The sequence below is a fragment of the Leuresthes tenuis genome, unplaced genomic scaffold (genome assembly GCF_036924035.1).
Source record: "Leuresthes tenuis unplaced genomic scaffold, fLeuTen1.0.hap1 SCAF_7, whole genome shotgun sequence".
NCBI lineage: Eukaryota > Metazoa > Chordata > Actinopteri > Atheriniformes > Atherinopsidae > Leuresthes > Leuresthes tenuis.
The window spans coordinates 4,597,929-4,624,872 of record NW_027325361.1 but is presented as its reverse complement, the minus strand read 5'-3'; the positions used below and the strand labels follow the sequence as shown (position 1 = coordinate 4,624,872).

General features: G+C 37.1%; 1 protein-coding gene across 1 annotated transcript; it reads left to right on the top strand.

The window, feature by feature from the left end:
- The first annotated feature begins 15,517 nt into the window (after nucleotides 1-15,517).
- Nucleotides 15,518-25,913, top strand: LOC140311569 (regulator of G-protein signaling 5-like). Its single transcript, XM_072388962.1, has 5 exons — nucleotides 15,518-15,643; nucleotides 16,289-16,402; nucleotides 17,985-18,046; nucleotides 21,720-21,886; nucleotides 23,213-25,913. Exons 1-5 carry the CDS (start codon nucleotides 15,600-15,602, stop codon nucleotides 23,375-23,377), a joined length of 552 nt encoding a protein of 183 aa, XP_072245063.1. The 5' UTR covers nucleotides 15,518-15,599; the 3' UTR covers nucleotides 23,378-25,913.
- Nucleotides 25,914-26,944: the final 1,031 nt, after the last annotated feature.

The window sequence follows — 26,944 nt, the reverse complement described above, 5'->3', positions numbered from 1 at the left end:
GGAGTTCCCATTTAAGCTATAAAAGTATAATACACCGTTTGCATTAGTTGTATTTGCCTATTTAATTAATTTATTTAACACTTTTTTTCTTTTATCACAAATTTTAGCTTTTAAAAATGTGTCTCATAATAAAGATAAAAATGTTGCCAAACAAGGGAATATACAATAAATATTAGCTTTGCACATTTATGTTCACAAGTTAGCAAGTCTATCAATAAAGAGGGGCTTACTTCCATAAAACAGGTTCCCCTGTATCCACTGGGGGGCAGTAAAAACTGCACAACAAACTTAACACACTGCCCTAATTTGTCTGTTTGTCCTATATTTCTTACCTTTAACTGTGTATCAAAAGAGAATGGGTAATATATTGAGCAGAGGTGTAGGATAGACTAAAACAGACTAAAAATATCAACTTAAATTGCGTGCTCAAAGTATGCACAATTTCACTGGCGTTCTCATTAATCATGTCCTAAATGAAATGAAAAGGATAAAGATTATATGTGTGAAGAGAAGAAACAGACATTAAAGAAAACACAGGGGACATGTGCACCGTGCCTGAATGTTGGTTGCAGCCTGACTATTAACAGCCAGCATACTCATGTGCATGTAATGTCCATCCTTAGGTCGGCCATGATCATTTTCGTATAGCTTGTACTGATCTCAGTGGCCTTAAGATTAAAATAGGTACTGCAAACACACAAAATCCCATATGTATCATCAAGACAGCTACACGACCCCCTTGATGGCCATGAAGAAGCAAATCTGGAGTTGATAACACAGTGGGCACATTCCTCTTTGTCTCCCCCAGGGCTGGACATGTGCTGTGCATACGCACCTCAGTGTGGCCCAGACCTCCAAGGAGTTTTCTCTTACTCTCTTCATGTTTCCCTCCCATCTCAATGTTTAAATAATTTTTAAATTGTTCTTAATCCCTATTAAAACATCTCCGATAACTGATTGATTTTGTGCCACCTGCATCACTAAATCATGTAATTATCATTAGACAGTCCATTAGATATTCTATACTCTGGGTTGTAAAACAACACCAGAAGGGCAAACATCATTTCACAGTTTAGATGAAGAAAATCATTTTTCACAAATGCTGAAACCTTCTCTTTCCACTCCACATTTGTCAAAAAGAAACAGTAGCTTGTCATACAGTATTTGTTAAACCCCGAAAAGGAGAGGTGAAACGTAATAATTAAGAACTAAAATATGAAGGAAGGAGTGGAGAGAGACAAGATGTTTCGTGGTAACCATATTAGATGAGTGGGCGAGAACAGGGAGATAAGAGTCAAGGGATGTAACAGCAACATAATATCGCAAGCGTGGGAAATCTCCTGGTGCGGGTCCCTAGTGAAAAGGAAAGACTGTTCCTTCTAGCAACTTCCAGTTCTTCGGGGTTCACATCCTCTGTCCTCTTAGGATCAGACTCAAGCCTAAAGCAAAGAAAAGCTGTCACAGACTCAAATACTTGACAGTCCTTATTTGTGTATGGTTTGTAATGAAATCGAACATTGTATGTAATTCACAGAAGTAAATTCTCTGGAAAGTTGGACAGTAAGTCCTTAAAACTGGCTTATAATCGGCAGTAGGGTATAATGTGAAGGCTGAAGGCTTCATTCAAGCTTTTTTATTAAGGTATTATTGTTTAAGATCTGCATTTGAGTGAAATTTGGAGGTTTATTCTTCCAGTTCTCTTCATTTTAGAAGGATATAAATGATTTTCTATTGCATTTCACACCAGCGAAACATGTTGCCAAGTTATGTTTTCATATAACCACAATTACTTTCATCTTCTACATGCGAAATAAAACTAATCCTTTTTTTGACCAAAAATTTGACCATTACCTTTATCAAGCAACAAATAAGTGCTAATCAGAGGGTACACAAGGGACATGTGATGGCTGCAAATACTTACCTGAGTGACTCAAGTTCAACTCCTGCAGGAAACAGCTGGAAATCTTGTCCTCTTCTTTGACTTTTGGTATCGCAGAGCACACTAACATGCACAGGCGAGTTGGAGTTCGCCATTTTATTTAACCTTCTGTTTACATGCACAGGAGAGAAACTGAGTTATTGACCGAGATATGTATGATGCAGCGATGCTGTGGTCTATTTGAGTAAACAGCCCCATCAAAAAGCTTTTTCTTCTCTTTTGAAAAAAGGATTTTCTTTCAATACATGCTCAAATGATTAAAAATAAAAGACTAGAAAACATTTTAACAGATCTCTATATTAGAACTGTCTATAATTGTCTTTCCTCTCAACTTTATCAGCTCACAATCTCTTAAAGTTGGTGCCTCAGTATTTGAATAATAATCTTATATTAACCCTTGAACTTCTGCACGAATTTGGCTAAAAAAAGTATTTTTAGAGATGGTTGAGGTAGGTTCACCTCCTCTAATCTTTGATAAGGTATAGTCAGTGAATTATGTGCTCTACCAGATGGTAGAGGGTTAAATTAGTATGTTTTTGTAAGCGTCTAAGATACATTTTATTGTTGAAGATTAAATGAGTGACTCTCAGTATTTCTGAGTGTCAACAATGAAAAAAAAGTGATTCAAAGAGTATTTTGCCTCATCCATCTCAAAAATATCTCAAACTTTGGGAAGAAAGATATTGTTTTGTCTTATTTTTCACTCCATTCACTCTATATTGTGAGCTTCTCAAAGGGGTGAGTAACCCACATTAGTCACCACTAGACCAAACAGCTCAATTGTATATTAAACCACTCATCATTTTCTCACTCTGAAGCATCAGAAACATTCTCATCTTGTCAGCAAACGATACACGAAGCTATGATAAAGAGGCGGTTTCATAAAAAGTTGTGAAAGATCAAGCAGAGAAACCAAACAAACTGGCCTGGACATTCTACATCACACATTCTTGGGTAAAGATCCTTCGTATCAACAGGAGGTAATTGAATTACTTTGGACAGAACTGCAGCAGAGTGTTGCTGCATATGAATCCAGGAACGGAGACATTTCACTTCTGCTTTTCTGTCTTCACTTTTCACCTAATTCAACTTTAAGACGCTTTCTAAAAGTTGTATTGAGCATTGCATGCTGGGAAAGTTTTACACTTGTTTCAGGGGGAATGTAATGGTTTTCTAGCCCAAACTTTCCTCAAGGACAAAAAAGTATATTTGTTTATTTAATCTCTGTTAAAATCTCTGCTCTCGTGTGTGTACGTGATATCTTTCTGGTCATTACTCTGAACATTTGTGAATACCAGTTCTAATCTTAAAATGGGAGGCTCAGTGGTTAGAATGGGTCGTCCAATAACCAGAAGGTATGGCATGTGTCTGTATGAGTGTGTGACCATGTGTGTGTTGAACAGGTGCCAACCTGGATGGGTTAAATGTGGAGGAGTAATTTTGTGTATTTACATGTCGTCATGATGATAAAGTCTAAATCTTGATCTTAAAAATCTTAATCACATCGTAGAGCGCTAATGTTGACATATTTCTGTTGTTGAGGCTTCAATAACTATGACCAGAAGAAGAAATTCCTCTTGCACGTTTATCAATTAAGCAACGTTGCAGATAGAACCAAGAGCTTACTCAAGTGTCAAATTAATTTAATGTATCAGGATACAAATAAAAAAACATTTAAACAAAGTCAAATAGTAAACATGTGTGGGAATTAGACAGCACTCAAAGTTCAGATGAGGCCAAAACAGAATTTGCCTGTTTTTTTGGTTCAGCAAAATGCTATGTTGCATGTTATGTAATGTGGCAAAGGTCAATGGTCTGGAAAATTATGACAGCTTGTAACGCAATCTGCATCAGCAGAAAGGAACAGTGGCCAAAGCTCACTGAGGACACATCAACAGGATCTCTCACACAGCTGAACTACAACTTCAGTCATTTACACTCCTGTGTTGTCGGAGTAAAGTTGGAATATAAACCTTTGCTTTTGTGTGCCTCACGCATGTGCCTCACATATTTTTTTGTTTTTCTTATTTTTTTGGGTTTGTTTTGTAAATTTCCACCTCTAACATTGCCGTACTGTTTATTGCATATACAAACTAACCAGAGTTTGTATATGCAAACTGCCATTTTATCCACCAGTTCTGTATAAGAGATGTATTTTCATTAGCTGTTTTTAAATAATGCTAGGACAAAAAGTACTTTAATTCTGGATTTTGTTTTATGGACGCTTTGTTTTGTGGATCTTGTACTTTTTCATGGTTTGATTCAGAGATGGTTGAATAGGAATTATGAGAAAATCTTAATGATACATTGCAGGCAGTTTAGTCCTCATAATTCACGTGAAATTTCTGTATACAGGCAATTTAAACTGCAGGGACTGAAAAATATGTAACAACTTAATAAACTTAATGCTGTTGTGTCCTCCTAAAAATAAGGGTTAGGTCAACATACCGAATCTTGTTCTATGAGCAAATATTTTGTCTCTGTTAAGTCTTGTTGACCGGATGAAAACTAACTTAACTAATGTAGCATCACTTCAACCAACCCTATGAAACTGAGCCAGAGCCCTGAGAAATAGTTGTAATCAACTCAAGATTTCATGGTGACCAAACCCAAACTAAAGGATCTGACGCAACAGAATTTCTTGGCACCAAAAGAAAACCATTTTCTTGTGTGAAAAACTTCAATTTGTGAAAAATTTCAATTTTCTATTTATTTATGAGCACATAAAGAAGTTAAAAACCTTACGATGTTCGTAACCATCTCTTTTGCCATGCCCACAACCTTTATCTAACTGTAACATATAAGGACTATAGAAAGTGAGAAGAAGTTGGGATTTCCTGAATAATTACCAATATAATCTACACAGATAAACATAATCTCTTTAAAAACCCATTAGTGAGGGAAGAAGGGATGGGCAATTCAAAGAGTAACTGATCTATAATGCTATAGAAATTATAACTACGTATAAATTTGTTGCTGTAGAGCTATTATATTTTAACGGCCACTGGTAGTAGTGTGTTACTACCACCACAAGGTGGCAGTAATCACAGAGTCATTTGGTAAACTGCCATGAAAACAACAACAGATTGCTTCACGCTCCAGTTCAACTTATCTTTCCCTGAGCGTAGATGCAAATGGTGCTCGAACAAAAGAAACACACAAAGCAAAAACCTCGTCCATCAAACACTTCTGTCTGGAACTCCTTCAAAAGTCACAAATCAAAATGTCATTCAGTACAAACCCTTCCAGGTAAAGTTAGCGAAGTTTACCATGGCTTTGCATGGATATTCCAGAGCAAAGCATCCAGCACACTTTTATTTAATTATTTATTTATTTTATGGATGCATGAAGTATTCTGTGGCAAGTATTACGACACTTTCTGCAAGATGATAACATTTCATCTGTAAAGCGGACTGCGAGCATATATGTGTAGAAGAGGTGTTCAATACAATGTTGGAAGTTGTACAATTGAATAATACAGTGCCAAGCTTAAATTGGTTTAGGCAATGATGAAATTACTAAATTAATTTCTATCACAGATTTAGACAGTCTTTATAGAACACGAACAGGACTTTATCAACTGGATGAACACTTTTACTCATGCTGCAATTGTTGCTATTGTTGCTGCCAACAGTAATCTAACGAAACAGATATGAAACCCCATGAGACTGACAGCTGCACAAAGAATAACACTTTTGAGTAACTTAGAACACATTCTAACACAACTGTTGCTTTACAAGTGTCAAAATATTCACTTGAATGCATCCACACCAGAAATAGTCAGTAACCATGGTGACCAAGCATGAAAAAGAAGGCACAACTTCACACACAAGCTGTCAATAGAGGAGACGCTTGCTTCTGTCTGCGGAACAGACACATCATTTTAAAAGTGGAGTCAAAAAGTTGTGCTCATTCAGCATATTTCTTTAACATGAGACTGATGAATAGTATAGACAGTCTTACCTGGCGACAGGTTTGCTCAACTTGTGGTAACAATTCATGTTCGGCATTTCAACATGAAGCCTCTCTATGCGCGTCTATAAATGAATGATTATCAAACGTTTGATGTGGGAGTCTTGCTTTCTCTGCACAAAGGCTGGACATTATTATTAGTAAAAGAGAATATATGTATATGACATGTTTGAAATTTCCTTTACCAAATTTTGATAATTAATTACAGCAATATCCTTGGATTGTAAAAAATTGACTTCAGGTAGAATCATTACTGTCCGTACTGTGTGACTGATGACTGGAAAATGCACCTCTCAGTCTGAAAGGAAAAAAGACCTTTTCTGCCTGAGACAACATCAACATCACTGTTTGAGTTCCCATCTTTGAGCCCATTAGTGACGAATACAATAACACACAGCGCAGACCTACAATGAGTAACCATGCACGCTGAAGCAGCCACCAGTTCTAACCTCCTCTTGAATTGCTCTTCAGTGCATTAACCCCTCAACAATGTTAACATGACAAACATAATGTACGTGAGCTCCATAGGAAACAGGCTTTCCCACCACATGGTGAAAAACTCCTCCATGCCGTAAGCTTCACCTCAGACTGCTGCTATGTTTTGAACCCTGGCTTAAGTTCACCATAATGTTTGGTTTGGCTTGTTGTTTTGTTTCCAATTTTCTGGCTTTTTGGTCTGATTTGTGGTCAGATTTATGAGAAGCAAACACAGTTAGAATACAGGATAATTAAACAATGTGATAATCATTGTTCATTTAAATTAGCAGTTTAAATCAGTATCTGAAAATGAATGTGGAGGCTATTTGTCCAGACATACAAGCTTTCCGGTGTATTTTTACTGTCAAAGTTTCACACACATTACTGTGTAAAAGTCTGAAGCCACTCCTCACTTAATTGTGCCAGACTTTCTTGAAATCGTTTTAAGTTTCTCTCCAGGCTTTCAGTGCAGTCACTGAGTCCCTGACCATTTTCAGAGGATGTGTTGTTCTTTTTGTGCCACTTAAGACTGACCAATGAATCACTCAAGCATGAAAAAGGCACCTCACTCTAAGAAAGCACTAGTGTTGTTGTACAAGTAACAGAATTTAGTAAAGAACCAAATTTAAATTGTGTCCTTATGTACTTTGTTACTGTGTTGCAAAAACACATAAACTGTTCCCATTTCTTTAGTTGCATCTATGAAGAAAGTCAGTGATAACACGGTTTTACAGACATAAAGTAATATTTTTGCACAAAGTGATTCCCAGAAAGCTCTTTTCCAAAAACAAATTTGAATAAAATGGAAGAAAAACTATTTAAAGCAGATTAACAGTATCTGAAAGTGATGTCCTCAAACAAATGGGGGAAAAAAAATCCCCCTTTAGCTTTAGGATGTCCTTAAGAAGCCTGAAGAACTATTCCTGAAGACTACATAAAGAAGTTACCAAAAGGCTGGTCTAAGAGCCTTCAGGCTGAGGGATAAAGATGCTCATACCAAGTACTGACCATGAAGCTTGTTAAAAGTTGTACAAACTAAGTTTTTGCCTTGATTTGTTTGCACAAATTTTGATACATCGTTGCACCGATGTCTTGTTTTCCCAGCAATATACGAAGGAATGAGGTGTGTCTCAACACTTTTGTTACACGCTTTAGCTGTAATTGTTTAATATAACTTAAGCTTACATTGAAATAGTTCGAAACAACTTGAATCAGAAGTTTCTGAATGCACAAGTACTGCAAAAAAGAGGAATTGGGTTTAATGTGATGCTCTAAGTGTGGAGGGTATGTTTAGCTATGTTATATAAAAGCAGCTCAGCAACAGTTCCACTGTGAGCATGAAGGGTGACCTTCCAATGGAAAATCAATGTTCTCTCTTCACAAAGATGCAATTTATTTCTCTAAGGCAAAAATGCAAACTAATACAAGTCAGTGTAAGTATTTATCCCCAGATACCCCCCCCCCCCCCCCCCCCCCCCCCCCCCGTGTTCAGGCCACCAGCCACAGACAAACTCTTCATAATTCAAGAGAAAACATGACTTGTAGCTTTGCTGTGCCCCGTTTAAGCTTCAGATTCACCGGAAAAGCCTTTGCAAATAAACAACTTAACGAAAGCAATTAATGGAGCTGTGGGAAAAGCGATTTAATTTCCTCTCGTGGTTCCGTGGACAGAGCACTGAGAAATTGGACACCTCCTTATTCAGTCAGCCTCATGCCTGAACTTGAGCTTGGCCACCTCAGCAGATCCTGACATTTGCCCTTAATTTCTATTCAGTTTGATAATCAATAAAAAGACAAATCAGAGCACGAACATGTAGAAGAATCACTATGAATATGCTAAATGTGTCATGACTTTAATGGTTTTAATGATAACCTATGTGACCCACTTCCCTCTCTTTCTAACACATGGGGTAGTTATATCACATCCTGTGCATTGGGGAATTAACTGCAGCACACAATGTTCTTTATTTAAAACGCATGTTCTCTCATAGAGGACAGGAAAGGAAATCAAGGTATTGGAGTGGATTTATGGTTGTTGTCTTGTTTTGTTTTTGTCTTGTTGTTTATTTCTTGTCAGCCTTTTACTCCAGAAGAAACTAATAAACTGGAAGATATCCATATTATCGCTGCCTTTGTATAAATAAATGCAATTGCATCCAGTATTATTCAGCCTGCACTGCAAACAGGGAGCATAACAATATAACTTATGATTTAAAAAAAGACTAAATCAACACTGCAGACAGTCAGACAAAAATAGTTGTAACCCTAATTTAGCTGGAAATATCTCCAAACAGTTTAGTCCTTACTACTTAACTTATGTATCACTCAAACAACAGTATAGGCACAAAATAAGCCTATACTTAGAGCAGAGTTCACTGTTTTGTTTGAGAACAGATTTGCCATCTGAACATCTAAGAAGTGTTTTAATATCAACATGTTGAAAACACATGATGACTTTGTTCAGTTTTGAGTTGAAAGAGACATGGTATTAGTTCATATTAAGATGTTAAGATTAATCATTAAAGGCTGCCCTTAGCTGCATCAAATTCAAGTCACTGATGTTAGCCTACAAAGTGCTTAATGGAACAGCTCCCATCTACTTCACGACTCGGTCACTTCGATTGTCATCTTGCAGTGCCTACACCACGCTTAAGACAATCCAGACTCTTTACATGTGTCGTTCCATGATGGTGGAATGATGGTGGAAGCTCTACAAGAACAGGGGCATCCCTGTCTATCTTCAAGAAACTCTTGGAGACCCAGTTCTTGGGAGAGCATCTCCTACCTTGTACTTCCCTCTATACACTGTCACCTCTGACAGACTCTGACTAGTAGTTCCCTTCTATGTAGCTTATTGTTAGCTTTGATGTTAGCTGTAATGTTATTTCCTCATTTGTAAGTTACTTTGGATAAAAAGTGTCTGCTAAATGCATAAACATAATCAAAAGGCGATATAATATGCAAATATGCAAGCTGTTGGCTGCCAAAAAGATGCATCCAGGACACTCTTAAGGGGGCAGTTAAAAGTTTAGATGTAAACGGATTAAGCCTTCTGGTGTGAAGCATATGAGCAGGAACTTCATGTTTGATGTGAAGGTGGTATATATCTTGTTGCACAGAAACGAATAGCAAACATTTCGCATGATTTCACAAATTCATTTTCAAATAATCCAGAGACAGAACGCTCCCTAAGAGCAGTAATATAGTCAGTGTAGTGCAAGTTTAGGTTCACGGTCAAAATTAAACATTTCACGTTGATTCGTCACTTTTTCCATGACCTTGTCAGCCCGATTCTTTCATTGGAAGCCCAAGAACAAGCTGGAGAAATCTTTTATTAAACAAAGTATTTATTAGTGGTCACGTGTAAAGTATATTGCAGCGCTAGACTCGGAGTGACAGAGCTCCCGCCGGAAACCCGTCAGGCCAAGCCCCGATTTTCAGAAGCATTCCATATTTATATTCAGCTTTCTCTCACACTTGTATAATTGGCCAGTTTTTAGTGGCCTGAACAGGCCAAACACTGTCCTCGTTGTGTTCTTTGGAAGTGATAAACAGTGTGTGTGTGTGAGTGCTGTTTTAGGCGTGGATCTAATGTACCAGACCTATCTACTCCAATAGAGATGTTTTGTCTGACCCAGTTGTTTCGTCTTGCTATGTCATCCTAAAGTCTTGGACTGTTTAAGGTCATCTATTGTGCAGTACGAGCAGAGTGGAAAAGTACCAGCTAGGAACATAGGTTATTTAATAAAATATAGAATATGAATACATAATGTCTAAGAACAAAGCCAATTATAACAGCCTCTTCTTAATTCTCCCCTTCATATGGTACATTGTGTTATGGAGTACTATTAAGTAAAGGAACATTGGCCCTGTGGCCATCTCATTAAATGCATATATGTCTCTACATCAAGAAGCATTCAGATACTCATATGCAAAGTGTGATTTTAGGACAAGTCTAGACAAATTTATGAAAGCATATTAGCCAGCAGAGGCTGAATGAAAAACGCTTCAGACTCACAACTAATATCCCACTAACAAGAGGTAACTTCAGCTGTGAGTGAAAAAAGAAATGCAATTTCAAGAACAACCAGCAGCCACAACATGTCATAGCCTACATCTAAAAAAAACTAAGAAAACAGACCAGCAGTTGTGCAGCAAAATCAGGTGCAGGAGTAAGACAGCAGATTGAATTATATGAAGCGTGCCTGCATGACTCAAGAGAGGACAGAGTTGGTGAACATGCAGCAAGGCCAAAACAAAAATTCACCTTATGTTACAGGTGGCCCCCCGTGTCTCTCTGCTGTAAAAATTAATCTATTACATATTTCTCATTCAGCTGGCAAACCCCACCTTTTTTTAACTCAGCTATTTATTGAATTTATGCCTGTGACTGGTGCAAAAATCTCTACAAGGTTTGTGGCTTCCACCACATGATTCCCAAATAGGTTATTTTTATTTATACTGCCAGTCCTGGGAAAGTCTGGGTGACACGTGAACTTTCAGTCAACATTTTTAAGGAATCGTTGATCAAACCTTACACCAAAAAAGGGGCTAACGTCACAAAAACCTTCTTTTGCCTTTTGAGTGGTAAATTGTCATGGGTCTTTTATTTTCTTTTTATGTGTTATGGTCTCATCTTGTACAAGTAGCCATAATAGTTTAATGAATAAGTATTAGTTTTTAAATGTTTCTTTTCTGTTTGCTAGTGTTGTGAGCCTGCTGGCTCGGGGTCTCAAAGGGACCCCATTTCCTGCAGCCAATTAACCGTCTTTATTTTCAGGTCTGTCTCTGGGAGAGGAATCATGCTCAGTCAGAGGAAGCATGTAACACTTTGCTTTGCTGGGTGTAGCTGGAAGTAATCTGTTAAACATGGAGTGAGCTGGAAACTTTTATACTTTATACGTTTATACTTGCGTCTTATACTGTTTGTGTTCAGTTATGCAGTCTTGTTAACAAAGAGCTTTTAAAGCACTTCTATGTTCTGTCGGAATAACATGATAACTGAGGCAAGAGTGCATTCACTGCCGATTTCCTTTAATTTGTCAAAATTTTCCAATTAAATCATTTTCACAGATTCTGAAATCATGCTAATTTTGTGTGCAGCTAATTACATCCAATTCATTAACTCCTGTTTTTCCAAAAAGAGCTTTTAACACAGACATTATCTCCACAATGTGTTGACCGAACTGTCTACTGTGATGCATCAGACATTCTTAGTATTGATCTGGGCTCGGCCAAAGGAAGCGACAACAATAGACTTTACACAATTCTACACATTCTAACACAAAGCCCCTGCCGGAGCTTTTTTCCTCCAATCTAGACATTTACAGTCTCCTGCAGTGCACCATCGCTTTGCAGTGTGTATTCTCAGAGCATCCATTGTTGACTTTTAGTCAGAATGGAGTGAAACGTCAGGAGAACTGTGTGTAATCTCTAGAATCTGAGCCAAAGAGTCATAATAGAGCTCAGGGATTAGCACAGGATTTGATCTCGCTGGTATTTTTGGAATAACGTCAGACCGAGATTACACTCGACTGTCTGTCTGTTGGAAAGAAAACAGCATCTGGCAACCATGAAGCAGTCACCTTAGTTTCATCTATGCTAGACCGCAATCATGGCAAATACCAAGCTCAAACAAAAACACAATGATTGTGATGCAAATATTGTTCTCCTTGTTTTTAAATGGGGTGATAAGTGAGAGCTCTCTTGAGTTCAAAGGGCCGATTGTTCTTTTACCTCCAGTGAACTAAAACCAGATGTTACTGCATGCAAGAACAACAAATACATGTAGTCAGTCAACTCTCAGAGCATAACTTCTGTTCTATCTTTTAGTATTTTAGCAGTTTTAGTGAGCTTTTATACTTAATCTAGAAGAACTTCTACATGTGCTTTTGCGTTCAAGTTCACTGCTCTGATCCTGGGATCAAGAGCTTAGTAACTTTTGCATAAATTCATTACAGTGGTACAGCGTCATATCTGATGCTGTTTACACATATTATCCAGAAGATCAACTATCTTCTCATCCTGCATGTCTGTATTGAGCCATTTGGAGGCCATTACTATGGTAAAGCATGAATTACATGGTGTTTTCTGCACTTTAAAATGGCAATTACATCTATAAATTGAGCGTAAAGCTTCTGTCAGCATGATGGACAAAGCACCTGGATGCCAACTGCTGCCAGTTTATTTGAACAGCAGTCCAGCCATAGCTGTTGGCCTGAGTACACATCCAGTCAAAGGGCTTTTCCTTCCTGAACTTTAGCTTCCAGGAAATTCTATAATGAAAGCAAATGTCCTATGTAGCTGTGGGCTTGTCTGTTAAGGCAATACAGAAGCTACCAAGCAAAAACAAAAAAGCAACAGTTTAGAGCTTCCAGTTTAGAAGCAATATGGTTTTTACGAGTATTGGAAAGTCATTTAACTGTGTAGTCTGTTAAAAGTCCGAACGGGAATTAAGCTTCATATTATCCAGTTTGTTTCCTGGAGTTATTTAGTTTTATGAGGGTACTCAATCATCCCACCGTCTTTTTGGGTAACTTTGATGCAGTCACTGACTTTTAGGTTATTTCTAAGTTAAGCAGTAATGTACTGAAGCTACAGTAGATACCGTTTAGGTTTTCAAGTCTTTTCAGTTAAGAAAATTTAAGCCATCAGCTCTGGACCAGACTTTGTTTATAGTTGTGGGATAAAAACACTGATACCAAGTCAGCCTGATATTTCAGTCAATTCTGATAAGTGCTGCTGTTGCGTAATTGACGAGGCTCTATTGTTTGGCTGCAGTACAGGCAGTGCTGAATTCTACACTTTCTGAACAAGTTGTTGTGCCCACAAGTTGATCCCCTGTAATAGCTAAAGGCTGCAAACCATGGCCAAGAGAACACACCAGGCTCATTTGGGAAACTTGCACCCTCATTTTCAGTGCTTTGAATGTTCTTTGGACTGAAGCAGTTTATTTATTTGCTTGTAATGTTAAACTGTGTGAGAATTAGAATTTTCCAGGGCTCTTCTGGTTCATATATTTGGATGGAGGTTCATCCCCATAGCAGAAGATTGTTTACTTCCAATGTTCTGTACTGTACACCAACTATCCAATTAAAAAATACAAAAATAAATCTTCTCAAGTTAGTCAGCCATATTTGGTGAATAAACAAGGTTGTTGCACTTTGCTGATGCAGCTCCCTAAAACAGGTAAAAGTATGTTTTTAACAGCATATGTAGTGTTGCAGAATTACAATCCTGCAGCATAATAACTGGGCTGTTACCTTACAGTACATTGACATGTAAGGAGCTCCTTTTTTGTCTAAAACATTAATCATCGATGCTCTGAGGCAGAGTTTTTATTAAATGCATACACAAAAGATTAATGATGTTGAGTTTAATAAAGTTGCCTCAAACCAAACTCAATAGATTTTAAATAAGATGCTTCAGAAGATTAGAATTGTGATCAGCATACAAATCAAAGGAAAATGTTCTCACTTTTATCTTTGTTATGACTTGGTTGAGGAATAACATGTCCAACCATGATTACATAGTCAAGTTACTGATAGAAGATAATACTGAGCAGCCTTAATGGAGAGTATTAACTACAATAACACGTCGCTGGTCTTACTTGTTTAAATTTCCCAAAAAAACATGTGTTGTGGCATCAGTGAGCATAAAACAGGTTCTACTTTAAATTCAGCCATTTTTACATGAGGAAATTTGATTAAGTCTTAATTCCTCACGTAGATTTAACTGAATGAATGACAGAGAAACAGAGGGGTAATTTCTAAGTGCTCGACATTGTCTATGACTGGCATGACTAAAGGAAAGCATTCAATTTTTTTTCAGTTGTAGAACATTTTTGTGTATAAAGACAGAATTTATTGCCAAATGCCTGAAAATATTAATTGATTAACTGAAGTTAATTCATGTTTTCTGAATCAAATGGAAAACGTGCTCTCTAGCAATGGAAAGTCAGTGAAAATGTTTTTCCATGAATAGTCAAGTCAAATTTTATTTGTGTAGCACATTTAATTTACAAAGCAAATTCAAAGTGCTTTGCATAAAATAAAAGCATTGCAGCATGGGAGTGGAAGAAGCATCAAGAATACATAAAAGAATATAAAGAGAAACAAATAAAATAATTAAAATGAATTAAAATGATTAAAAACAAGCAACAGTCTGTGTTTTTGACCTGGATTTAAAAATGTCTACATTTGGTGCAGTTTGTTCCACTTGTTTGCAGCATAACAGCTAAATGCTGCTTCTCCGTGTTTAGTCCGGACTCTGGACTGGACCAGCTGACCTGAGTCCTTGGATCTAAGAGCTCTGCTGGGTTTACATTCTCTGAACATGTCACAGATGTATTTTGGGCCTAAACTGTTCTGGGATTTTTTTAAATCTATTCTGTGACTGATTGGAAGCCAGAGTGAAGAGTTTAAAATTGGTGTGATGTGTTCAGATCTCTTAGTCCTGGTTAAAACTCGAGCAGCAGTGTTCTGGATGAGCTGCAGATGTTTGATGCTCTATTTGGGAAGTCCAATTAAAAGACCAATACAGTAATCGAGTCTACTGGAGATGAATGCATGGATGAGTTTCTCCTGGTCTTTTTGGGAGAGAAAACATTTAATTCTGTTGATGTTTCTGAGTTGGTAAAAAGCTGCCTTGCTGACAGCTTTGATGTGGCTGCTGAAATACATTGCTCTTGCTTATCATCATTTTTTACATCAAGCAGCACAATGGGCTTTTAAACAGAGGCTGTGGTATGGAACTTTAATATGTCTTTGGTACCAAACCAACTTAAATGTTTAAAAGTTTAAGCTGCTTTGGTTTAAACACCATTCAGTGATTAACAGGACGGCCTTATTTTTCTTAAAAGAAAAAAGGTTCACTGATAACACCGTAGCAACATGTAATGTCAGTGAGTGCACACTCATTTTCCTTTTCTGCATCCTGCACAAGGGTCCAGGATCTGTTGGTTAATTGAAACCTCAAAGCAAACAGGCATTCACATCAGAAATCCCACCCTTCCTCAGTCAGGCTCCTTCGCTGCTTGCGCTGTACACATTCCAGTCTGATTGGCTTAGCTGTTGGCCCACAGCCCAAAGGGCGTCTGTATAAAACTCCCCAAGTGTTGAAAGTCAGAGTCAGAGAGCAAAAGGAACTCACAGAGACTTACACAAGGCAAACAGAAAAAATTTAAATCACTCTGACATACTACAACTGAAAAATGTGTAAAGGATTAGCTGCCTTACCTCAAACCTGCCTAGAAAGGTAAGACCTGAATCATTATCTTACATTTCCACCTGTAACAATTGTTCATCTGCTGGGGGTTCTGTCCCTAAAAGTTCCAGACTCCCTAAGAGTGAATATCCTTCGTCAAACAGTAACAACAGATAAAGAGCAACATCTGAAAATCTTTGTGAACTTCCAAGTTTTTGCCTGTAATTTATTATTTTCTAGTTATCCTGTTGCGATGGTCTTTTGACAACAGGAGGTTTTTTATTCATGTCATGTCAGATCTTTTACAACTTAGAGAAGGATAATTCTATCTAATTACATGGCACTCAAACCTGGGGAGAAGGTCAGACATTTTTCTAAGCCCACTGAGTCAGTGCAAAAATATTTATGCAATGTTTCAAAGATAATTATTATGATTCAAAAAGGCAACTTTACGACTAAATTAGAGAAAAAGCTGAAAGGTTTCACCCTTGTGTTGCTTCTTTATTCAAAAAGTTATAAATCTGGATTGTTACTGTTTGAAATCATAAATAAGCCAGCTGATAGACTGGTGAACTTAACTACCATGTCATGTTAGAGAGAAGATGTTAGATATATTAAAAGTTCACTGCGAATCTTATTACCTGCCAAAGGGGTTAAACAAAGACTTTACATCTGTTTCTGCTTTCCATCCCCCAGGGCTAAAGAGATCAAGACAAAATTGGGAGTTTTGCTGCAGAAGCCAGAAAATGCCATTGACCTCATCATCCCTTATCCTGAGAAGACTGAGAAGAAGCCGGAGAAGCTTCAGAAGTGAGTGTTTATTCCTGAAAAACAAGGGTCTGTGAGGTGGACAATGTTTGCCTGAAGGTTAACCAGATAACTGATGTTAGAGTGGGGGAACAGAGCCGCAAGCAGTCGCAAAATGTGCAGATCAAAAGAGATTAAACCTCTCCAGACACCGAGTGGGCTCAGATGTCAGCGTGAGATGGTACAAAGCAGATACCTCAAACAGCATTACCTTGAGGAGACTGCCAGGAGATGGATTATTTAGATGTTGAGCTCTGCTCGTTTTCTTCTTTTAGTCTTGTGGGAGCTTTTTCTACTTTGTACTTTCCTTGACTTTAACACTATCAAAAAATTAAATATGAATAAAGATAAAGCCCTTCAGCTGAGCTGGTTAAACAGACACATTCTGTGATTTAGTTTGAAGTGAGCAGAATATTTTTTTATCTAAAGATCTGCTGGAGAGCAGCTTTGGGGAAAGCCGGTGAGAATTAAGTTGAGGCTATATTTTGGTTTGATATTTATTTTTCTTGCAACTTGTTTGACCTCTTTATTTAGATTGACTCAAGAGATCGTGGAAGGTCATTCAGCTCAGAGCAGAATGAGTAATTATACCCATGAATAGCCATTAATCCATATGATTTGATTCAAGCTCAGATTGTGCACATGCAGGAACTTTCCACTTATCTCAGCACTGTTGATCTGCAGTGACATCTCTTTTTTGCACAGCCAGCCCAGTAAGCAACCCTTCTCAGTATGAGACAAATTGGAAATGAGAATGTGCTCCCGTAAGACACGCAGTCTCACCAATCATGAGCCTGTTACTGTTCTTTCCAGCTGAGTGTCAGACATTGCAGACTCTTTGAAAAGCTTGCCATACAGACAACAAAAGGGCCTCATTGTTTCAGAATCGAGCCTCAACTTAAATATCCATAACACCCCTTTGAGCTAGTTCAAAGTTTCAGCTCAGTATCTAAATCCTAGTGTATACAAGACAAACACACATGTACACAAGTTTTTTCCAGACTTAAATCAATTGGCAGATGCTGAGATCGAAGGTCTGAGTCTCTCTCTTTGACGCTCGATACATTCATTGAGTGTTTATACGTATATGTAAGATATATGAATAATCATAGCTTACGTTTGTGGATGAAGAGATAAGTTTTTTCCTTATATCAGATGGTAATGTTATGTAATGTGTGGTAATGTTTTTCCAGCTGACAATCAAACTGCTAAAGTGGTCTAATTCAATTCAATTCAATACATTTTGGGAGCTGATTTATCTCTCCAAGCACCAAAACAAATTGCCTTTTTCAAAAGCTTATTGTAATTAATTTTGTCTTTACAAATAATTAGAACATTCGTCATTTCTAATTTCAACTTGCTGTCTTCCAGTGTGTTGCTCTTTAGCAGCAGCTTGTTTAATCTTAAATTCAAGCTGTTAGTCTCAACTGGCAGCCAGTGCTAACAACAGATAAAACCTGCTTTCCCTAAACAAATCTTTTCCCACCACAGGTCAGTTTTGCACTTTAGTGAGCTTCTGTGCTACTTTCGGTCAGTTTTCCCGCAGCTGAACTGAAGTATTTTTGTTTCATCTTTTTTTTTTCAGGCCCACTCCTGAGGAGGCTGCTCAGTGGCGTGAGAGTCTGGACAGAGTCCTGAATAACAGCTGTAGGTCTCTCCTCTCTTCCTTTGTTTCTATTTGATCTTTCATAATCTCACTCATCCGCACACAAACAAACAATCACACTTTACACAATTATTGTTGAGAATATAGAATCCAACCTGAAACGCCGATCCTCACATTTTGTGTAGTTTGATAGAGGAGCTTATGAGTCTGTAATAATGTAAATGTAAAAGATTTTTTTTTTCCTTTCAAAAGCTTCAAACAAGTAGACTTTAATGCCAAATTAGAATATTTTCTTTTTAGGCTGATGTAGATAACTCTTTGTTTTTGTATAAAATAATATAATTCTTTCATTATCAATAATAATGAAATAATTAATTTCATCACAAGATGTTTGGTTGCTTCTTTGATGTTTTTCGTTTGTTTCTTTTGTTACTTTTTTATCTTTTTTTTTTAGATGTTTAAACAATTTTCCTGGCTGAAAGCCCAAAATCGAAAACATTGTGGAGAGTATTACAAAAAAGGGACTTTTAAAGAGCATCATGATTTCATACTATCCAACCTGGGGTCTATGTTATGTAACTGCTCACTCCAACCAGTGTCACATGGAAAAACACATCTCCCCTGATGTCTGGTGTCTGTCTAATAAACAGGTACAGCAGACCATGCAGGCTTTGGTTTCCATCAAAACTGTGCAACATGTATGGTTAATTAGACATTCATGTGACCATTGTGGTTTGAATAGATAGAGAATTATTTTCATTGCCTCATGCTTGTAATTATTGTATGACCAGAGCTCACAGGACACAACAAACAGCAAATTTTCCAAATAATAATTCCACATAAATTAAAGAATGCCCATTCAAATGTTCTAGGTCAAACAACCAGAATTCAAATTTTACAATTCCATGAAATCCTCACAAAAATATTTTTTTTTCATCTGTCAGTCATAACCAATCATTTATTTCAACTTAAGCCCATTCAAGGCAAGACAGATGTAACATTGATTATTATTCTGTAATGAAGTAATGCACAACCAAAACTGATTTCAAGACTAAATGTTTAATAGCTAAATTTACCCCATTGCAAAACATTAGTTTCACAAAGAAAACACAAAAAAATTGTCTCTCATGATGTCCAAGTTGCATTGAAAAAATAATGTATTTTAGCCCTGCCCACCACGATTATATTCTAACCCTAACCAAGTAGCTTGGATTTTATCTCTGATCGAGTGATGTTACAGTTTAAAGCCAAATAACCCATAAAATGGTATCCATGACGATGAGGGTCATATTGTACAAAAAATGTATTTTAGCTCAAAGTGGGATTGAATTGGTAACACTTCCATATTCCATATTTTGAACATGTGGATAAACATATTCTACATAGTTTCTATTGGGATTGAGATCCACAGTCACTGCTGCAAAAAGAAGAAAACAGGTTTTAGAAAATGAAATAGTTACATAATGACTTCATTTCTAAAGGTTAAAGTGCAAAACAGATATTTTAGGTGGAGGCTAAAAGAAAATCTAAGCAATGCTGAAGAGGGGAAAACACATTTACAATCAACTAACATACCAGAAACCAACCTCTGGCTTCACTGTTTACCTCATAAAGTGCTCAGTGTCTGAGAGTCAGCAAGACTGATGATTAACTCTAATGGTTAATGGTATTTAGCCATACTTTAAACTCTTCAGCTAATCAGTCACTCGATGCCGCCTTGCATTTCAACACGTACAGATGTCACTGACCAGCTAACGTGCACAGATAAACATTTTCTTTGAGGAGCTCAGTGGGTGGCAAAATTCTTTTCTAAGTGGCTCCTTCAGCACAGTACAAGGCAGAGAGAAAAGTTTGTAAAGTGTTTGTATGCTCAAATGAATGTGCGTATACATTCGTACGCGTATACCAGCTCATGAAGGTTGAATGTGTGTTATTGTTACATCTCTGGGGACAAGTCTAAATGATTCCACCAGTGCTGATTTATTGCACAGTTGCTGCTAACTGCTGTGACATGATTATTTATCTACATGACATTTTGCAGTAACAGTATTCTTTATAGCTTTTTCCTTGTTAATTCTCATGGGAGTTTTAGTGAGTTATTTTCTCTCATATATGGAACTGCCCGCTTCCTTGCTTCTCAACTTACAAATGGCGTAATGTAGCAGCAAACACAGTGAATGTATGACTCCAGCAAACTTGTATCTAATTTCCAAGCTGACTTTTGTGCAGTTTTAATTACATACATTTTTCAGTGTTACTTTTTTTAAAACACTTTTGGAAGCAGTTAGAATAAATGTAGTGAAGCTAATTAAAACTAACATGACATTGTCATTAAATTCTGCTGAAATTGAAGTAAGAAACCATTAAAACTGCACATAAGGTCATATGCTCTGATACATTAACTGCTTGTCATCAGTGCCTATGCATGTGTGCTTCTCTTTTTGTGAGTCCTTGTACTGAAGGTCTATCAAAAAAAGAAAATAAAAAAGGTGAAGCTTGATTACCACTGTGTGCTATTTTGAGCCTTGCTAGCAATTTAGATTGAAGATAAAAGCCTGAGGCCGTCACAGTATGCTTATCATCTGCAGCACATGCTTGTTCAGACAATAGGAGCTTTCAAAGGCATTGTGTTGAATTACAATGGCCCTGACTGAAATGAGTGGCTGTTTTATTGAGCTTGTTCTTGGACTAACTAAACCCCTTCTTCGATTAATTTTCACCAGAAAAGGATTTGTAAACATAACTCTGGAGTAACATGTGGTTTGATTTCTGTAATTACTGCTGTAGTGTAAAGAAGTCACTGGAAAATACACACCACATAAACATTGAGAACACTGTTTATGTTGTGTGAAATATTGTTTTTATATCTTTTTTGGGTCGATTTGTGTTATGAAACAAGAACACCACTGATTTCACAATTTAGCTATGTTGACTCTTATTTCTGCTTCACTTCTGAAAATCACACACAACCTTTTCAGAGACAGAATGTGTAACATTGCCCGTGTTATATATCAAATAACGGCCTCTAAGTGACTGTTCTGTAAATGTACTATGATGGTTCTGCTCAAACATGACTTCACCGTAATGGAAAAATGCTCCAGTGATGTTTGGTTTCTGGTATGTGAGAGGCAACAGAATCACTGCTTGATAACAGGTGTGACTTTTCTCACAGGTTCTTGTTCTGCTGTAGTTTCTGATGCTGAATACTATTTTACGATCTAAACAGAATCATTTGCAGCGTTGCTGTGCATTTTACAGTCCAACTTCAAGCAGAGACAAATCTGAGAGAAATAAACTGGTGACTGAAGGGTTTTTCTAAATGGTCACAGCAGTCTTCGTAAAAAGTTGTCATTTCTGTTATTTAGCATTAATAATAGTGATGAGAAGTGGTTGCTATGGTTGTCTGAGCGCCCTTTTCCTTTTTCACCATGGGAATAAATATGATGAGTAAATTTTTTGGTACTCATCATGTTTCAACAATACGAGAACTCATCAACAATGTAGTTATGATTCACAGTCTCCTAATTAAATTACGATTTATTTTATTCTTGTGCTGTTGTGGTCGTCTCATGATTGTGACATTATGCTCACAATTGTGCAAGCCAAGTTAAAGTGATGTGGGTATTATGAAACTTTGGCTCACATCTTTTATAGCTAAATATGCATTGGGAAATTGTATGCCTTATAATGAATCTGTTCATCACCTACCATCAGATGGCCTGGCTGCTTTCCGCAGCTTTTTGCAGTCTGAGTTCAGTGATGAGAACATTGAGTTCTGGATGTCCTGTGAGGACTTCAAGAAGATCAAGAGCCCTTTGAAAATGGCTGCCAAGGCCAAGAAGATCTATGAGGACTTCATCCAGTCTGAGGGACCCAGAGAGGTCAGGAACCCTTCTGACTTTGCCCTTTTTTATTACCTGTACTCTACATGGAATATAAAGAGCTCATTTTCAAGTTAATCATACAGTTTGCAAAGGCTAACGGGCCCCAGTGTTTTACTTCTGAGTTTTTACTTAAATGAGAAACATGCTCACTGAGACTGCTTTGCCCATTACTTGGCTGCAACATCAAATTTTAGATAATATAGTACAAGAACTGATTCAGACCACCCATTTTCTAAATCTGAAGTTAGAAATTAACTTAAGCGACAGCATGGATTTACAATTTTACTCAATAAAAAGCAAATATTTTCCAGTTCTGTAGTTCTACAATATAAATCCCTGGTCCTCATAAGATGCTCTCAGTGAAGGAGCAATCCTTGAGAGTAGGGATGTTTGTAAGCATGGTGCAATGAGTGATACTAAATGTACAACTCACTCCTGGATTAGTTTACTCAGTATAAAAGAGGATGAGAAAAATGTTCTGTTTTCTAAAGACAAAAACAGAAACACCTTTTATCTTTTTATGGAATAGTCTGATCTTCTCCCAAATAAGGCTTTTAATGTCAAGTCCAATAAGATAAAATGAGATTCAATATTCAATTCTACATACATGATCTACTGCAAAGATCAGTGCTAACTTCATGACCACTCACCTAATATCGACTGGGTCCTCCTTGTGCTTTCTGACGAGTTTGAGCGTGTGTAAAGAACATGAGAGGAGTCCTGGAGTGTCTGTTTCTGGGATGTGAGCTATAGATCGTTTGCATCCTGTAGGTGTTTAGATTAAGTCTCTGTGGATGGGTTTGCTTCCTGCAGGTTATTCAAGCTGGGAGGTTGGAGAGGGTCCACAAAAACAAATAGGTAGAGAAAAAGATGCAGGTTTTCCAAGATACACAAGCCTGTGAGGAAAGTCATTGCTTAACCCTCTCCTACAATTTCAGTTTTATCTGCACTATGCTCTTGATGAAAAAAACTGAAACAAAAAAAACATTAAGATGGGGCATCCTCTGCCAAGGCCAAAGCTGTGTTTCAAGCATTTCAACCAAGTCCACACAAAAATTCAGTGACTTATATTATTTTTAAGTTCTACAAAGAAACTTGTAACACGTGAACAGTTAAAACAGACTGAATTATTGAATATCACAACATAATTCCAGTTAAAACTGCACAATGATAACATGGAAACACTTTCTTACCCTTCATCTCCCTGAGGTCTTTCTTTTGGGCTGATAATCATATGTATAATCCTGTTTTATCAGGTTTGATATTATTTGTCACTGCCTGATTGTCCCTCCTGCCTCTAACAGCAGATCTTTCCCTCGATAGGTGAACATTGATCACTTCACCAAGGATGTGACCCTGAGGAATCTGGTGGATCTCTCCCCTGCAACCTTTGACCTGGCCCAGAAGAGGATTTTTGCCCTGATGGAGAAAGACTCCTTCGGCCGTTTTCTCCGGTCTGAGCAGTACCAGGAGCTCCTGGTCAACTAAGCCTTAGCAGCAGTCTGGGGAGCTTGGGTGGGGTGGTGGGGAGGTTTCAAATAGCAGTTGATTATTAACTGAAAATAATCAGAAACAAATGATGATTTCTAAATTGAATAAACTACCATTGTGTAAGACAGCTTGAAGACTTTTATTTTACAAAATTCAAATTGTACAAAATTATATTTCAAATTTAGCAAAAGTAATAAACTGCACTTTGAAATAGCCCCATTTCCCCCAGCTCCCTCAATTGTTCCTGAATTTCTATCCAAATTAGGACCATTGATAACATACATTCCCAATTTCTCCCAGAATAATATTAATTTATGAAACAAAACATTTTGACATGTGAAACGTAAAAGTACAGGAACATAGTCTTTGTAATGAGGCCATAAATTCGGTTATCTAACTTTAGGATGCATGAACATAATATGCTCCTGAAATAATCCCCTGAAGACATCACTCCACATAATGTGCATCAAAGTGTTGACAGTTTGACAGATTTATAGTCAAATTAGACTTCAGAAATTACTTTTTGAGTCAAAGCAGAAACAATACCACCTAAAAAGAAGAGGTTTGAGATTTGAGTGTCCCAGTGTGGAAATAAGATCTCACCATCAGCAAATACTCTTTGGTCTACAAAATCATCCCTAGTGGACCAATTACAGTTCAAAGTATCACACAGGTGACAGTTTTGAAAAGCGACATCACAGGTGCAGCTGGGCATGTTACATAATGTAGTTACAAGAAGGAAGCAGTTTTAAGAACCACAACCCTCTGAGGTAAATTAGCCTTAATTCAGGGCTGTCTACATAAAACATTTTTTGTCGCATTAGGATTCAGTAAATAGCTACTCCACATCAGCCTGCAACACCTGCCTCCCACAGTTATGCCTACACACAAACATGCCTTCATGCACAACTCAAGAAAATGGTCAGTTGTTTTTAACACAAGGTAAACTGTTACTGTAAGACACATACTGTAGACAAGTTAAAAGGACATGATCTAACTGAAATATCACAAAATTTGTATGGAAATAGTATGACCTTGAGGTTCATCCTCAATGTTAGAAATGTCAAATTGTTTAAACTGTTTTATGTGGCTTTCTCAAGAAGACTCGAACATCTTATGCTAATTTTAGTGCCTGGAAAAGACATGACCTATAATTCTGATTACTGTGGAAGCTGTAACACAGCGGAGGCAGTTAAATCTTTAAAAATATTTTCATCACATACCACTCTTTGTGCTTGTGGTTAAAAAACGCAGTAGTTGACACATGGCCGGTGATTATCAACTATTAAATATCAACTTTTTCTGTTGTCTGCTGCGCTTTCTCACTCAAATTTGGACTGTCACCAAACCCCACCTTTTGGTAGAAATATATCCTGTGGGAGCCATTCTTGAGGACAGTGCTGGCTAGTCGGCTCAGTGGTGTAGCTCCTTGGCTGCCACTAAACTGCAAGTTGCTAAGATGGGAAAATCAAGTAGGAGGGAATCTCAGAAAAAGGAATAAACACAGCAGTGGTTTTATGCGATGAAAGCTCTTTTTCCCATGTGATGATACCAAAGTTGTATGTATACATGAGTCCCTTAAAAAGGTCCAGACTAAAACATGGGAGACAGAATTTGAAAGTTTGCAGCACTTGATAATCCTCGCATGTATAAATAATCATCAGAGTATTAGCTTTCAATGACAAGTCATGCGGCACATATTGAAAATTTCAAATCAAAATTCTAAGCTGGTGAGAAAATGTGTAGGAGCACTGTAATGAAAAACAGTTTAAACCAAACTTACACCTACTTTTCATGTTACTTTTCCAGGTGAACCATTTTAATGTTCAACAACAAGTTATTAATCACTCTTCTATACTGAAACAAAACACTCGTTACCAGCTGACACTTGGATGAAGCATGAACAGATGTAATGCAGGAATCAGTGTTAGTGTGTAATGTGTCCGAATATACACATTTAGTTGAATGTAGCAATTATGAAGTGTTATTGCATTTACTCTTCTAATTTTTCTCATATTTAACATTATGTTTTAACCAACACAAATATGATCTACATATTCAGCAGTTTTAGCCCTTATTTCTCCCTAAAATGCAGTTATGTCGCACAAACATCAGAAATGATGTATTTCCTAACTTTTCAATGTATTCTTTTAGTTTCTGAATGTATTGCTTAAAGGTGCATTGGATCCAAAAAAAATTAAAAATGGCTTATAAATCTTGAATATCTTTGATAAGGGTTTCTTATGACACAGATTGACCAGTCTGATGTCATAGCCTGAACTGTTGCAACGTCAAAGAAAAATAAATTCAATGAGGGTTTTAACAGTGCTTAGTATGTATTGTTCAATGTAGTTTGCATGTACGTTTTGTAGTGGATCACATAAAAATATATATGCATACAATTTCTGAAGATGTATTTATTTATATGTGTGTAAATAACTACTAAGTTATTCTAAAATACAACAATGGAGCTGGCTAAGACTCTTCTCTGGGTCTTTTCACTGTTATAAAGGACATAATATTTTACCTTCAACTGTCACTTTGTTTTTGTTGTTTTATTAGATAACTTTTTGTAAAGTTTGTGTATATGGACTCTTCTGTGATTACAATGAAAAGCTGTCGTAAAGAGAGAATACGTGGCACCATTATCTTAAAATTGATTTGGAACAAATTTTCAAAGCATGAGATTTCTTGGTTTGACCAAACGCTTCAGGTGCATCTGTCTTTTGTGCTGATTAGCAAGTTTTAGCATTCTGTCCTCAGAAGTTGAACATAGAAAACATTTTATCTGAAAAGTTGGAGCCTGCAGATCTACTACCACTGGCCTTGTGAAAATATATTTGTGCCATTATCTACACAGATCTTTACCAGATTTGTAATATCTAATCATCGTAGTTTATTTAATTATTAATCATTATTAACACCTCCCTGCATTGGCTATCCTGCAGCACATACGGCATCAGTGTGATTTACTTGTGTGTTCAGTGGTCCAGATGTGTACTCGATGTCCATTGGCTTAGGAGTGGAAATTAATTCCTGAAGGTATCTAATAAGTAATTCACTGTGTTAATGTTTTTAATTGAAATGAATGTGCTCCATCAGCCTTAATGGTTGTAATCAACAAACAGCATTAGCTGTACTGCCCGGCTGAACTTTGCCTCTCATCATCTTCTCTATTCAGCTTGCTCACAGACCAACATCACAAGTCAGGGTTGAAAATCCAGAAAAGGCAGCGTATGTGTAGTCTGTTGTGGACATCACATTAACATTTCACATGAAGTGAAATGAGTTAGAAAACCATAATCATGGTGAAATGTTTTAGCCTATTGTTGTTAAACTGCATTATGTTTTAGCTCTTCACGAATATAGCTATTACACTCCTTCATGGCCAGAGTAGAAAAAAACCTCTCAAATTGTTATCAGCATTTTCTTAAGGGAATTATCAGAAGGTGACCCCTATCCTCCTTAAAAGGCACATCTCTTGTAAGTGTTCTGCTCCATTTTCTCAGTTAATTTTTGAATTTGAGAAAGCATTTCAATTTCTCTTTCAAAATTTAACTGGAA

Bases quoted from the DNA above. Each gene is read 5' to 3' on its own strand.
- LOC140311569 (XM_072388962.1), top strand. From the start codon at position 15,600: ATGTGTAAAGGATTAGCTGCCTTACCTCAAACCTGCCTAGAAAG. The intron at 18,047-21,719 runs GTAGGTCTCTCC...ACCTACCATCAG, and splicing joins CAGAGTCCTGAATAACAGCT to ATGGCCTGGCTGCTTTCCGC. The intron at 21,887-23,212 runs GTCAGGAACCCT...TTCCCTCGATAG, and splicing joins AGTCTGAGGGACCCAGAGAG to GTGAACATTGATCACTTCAC.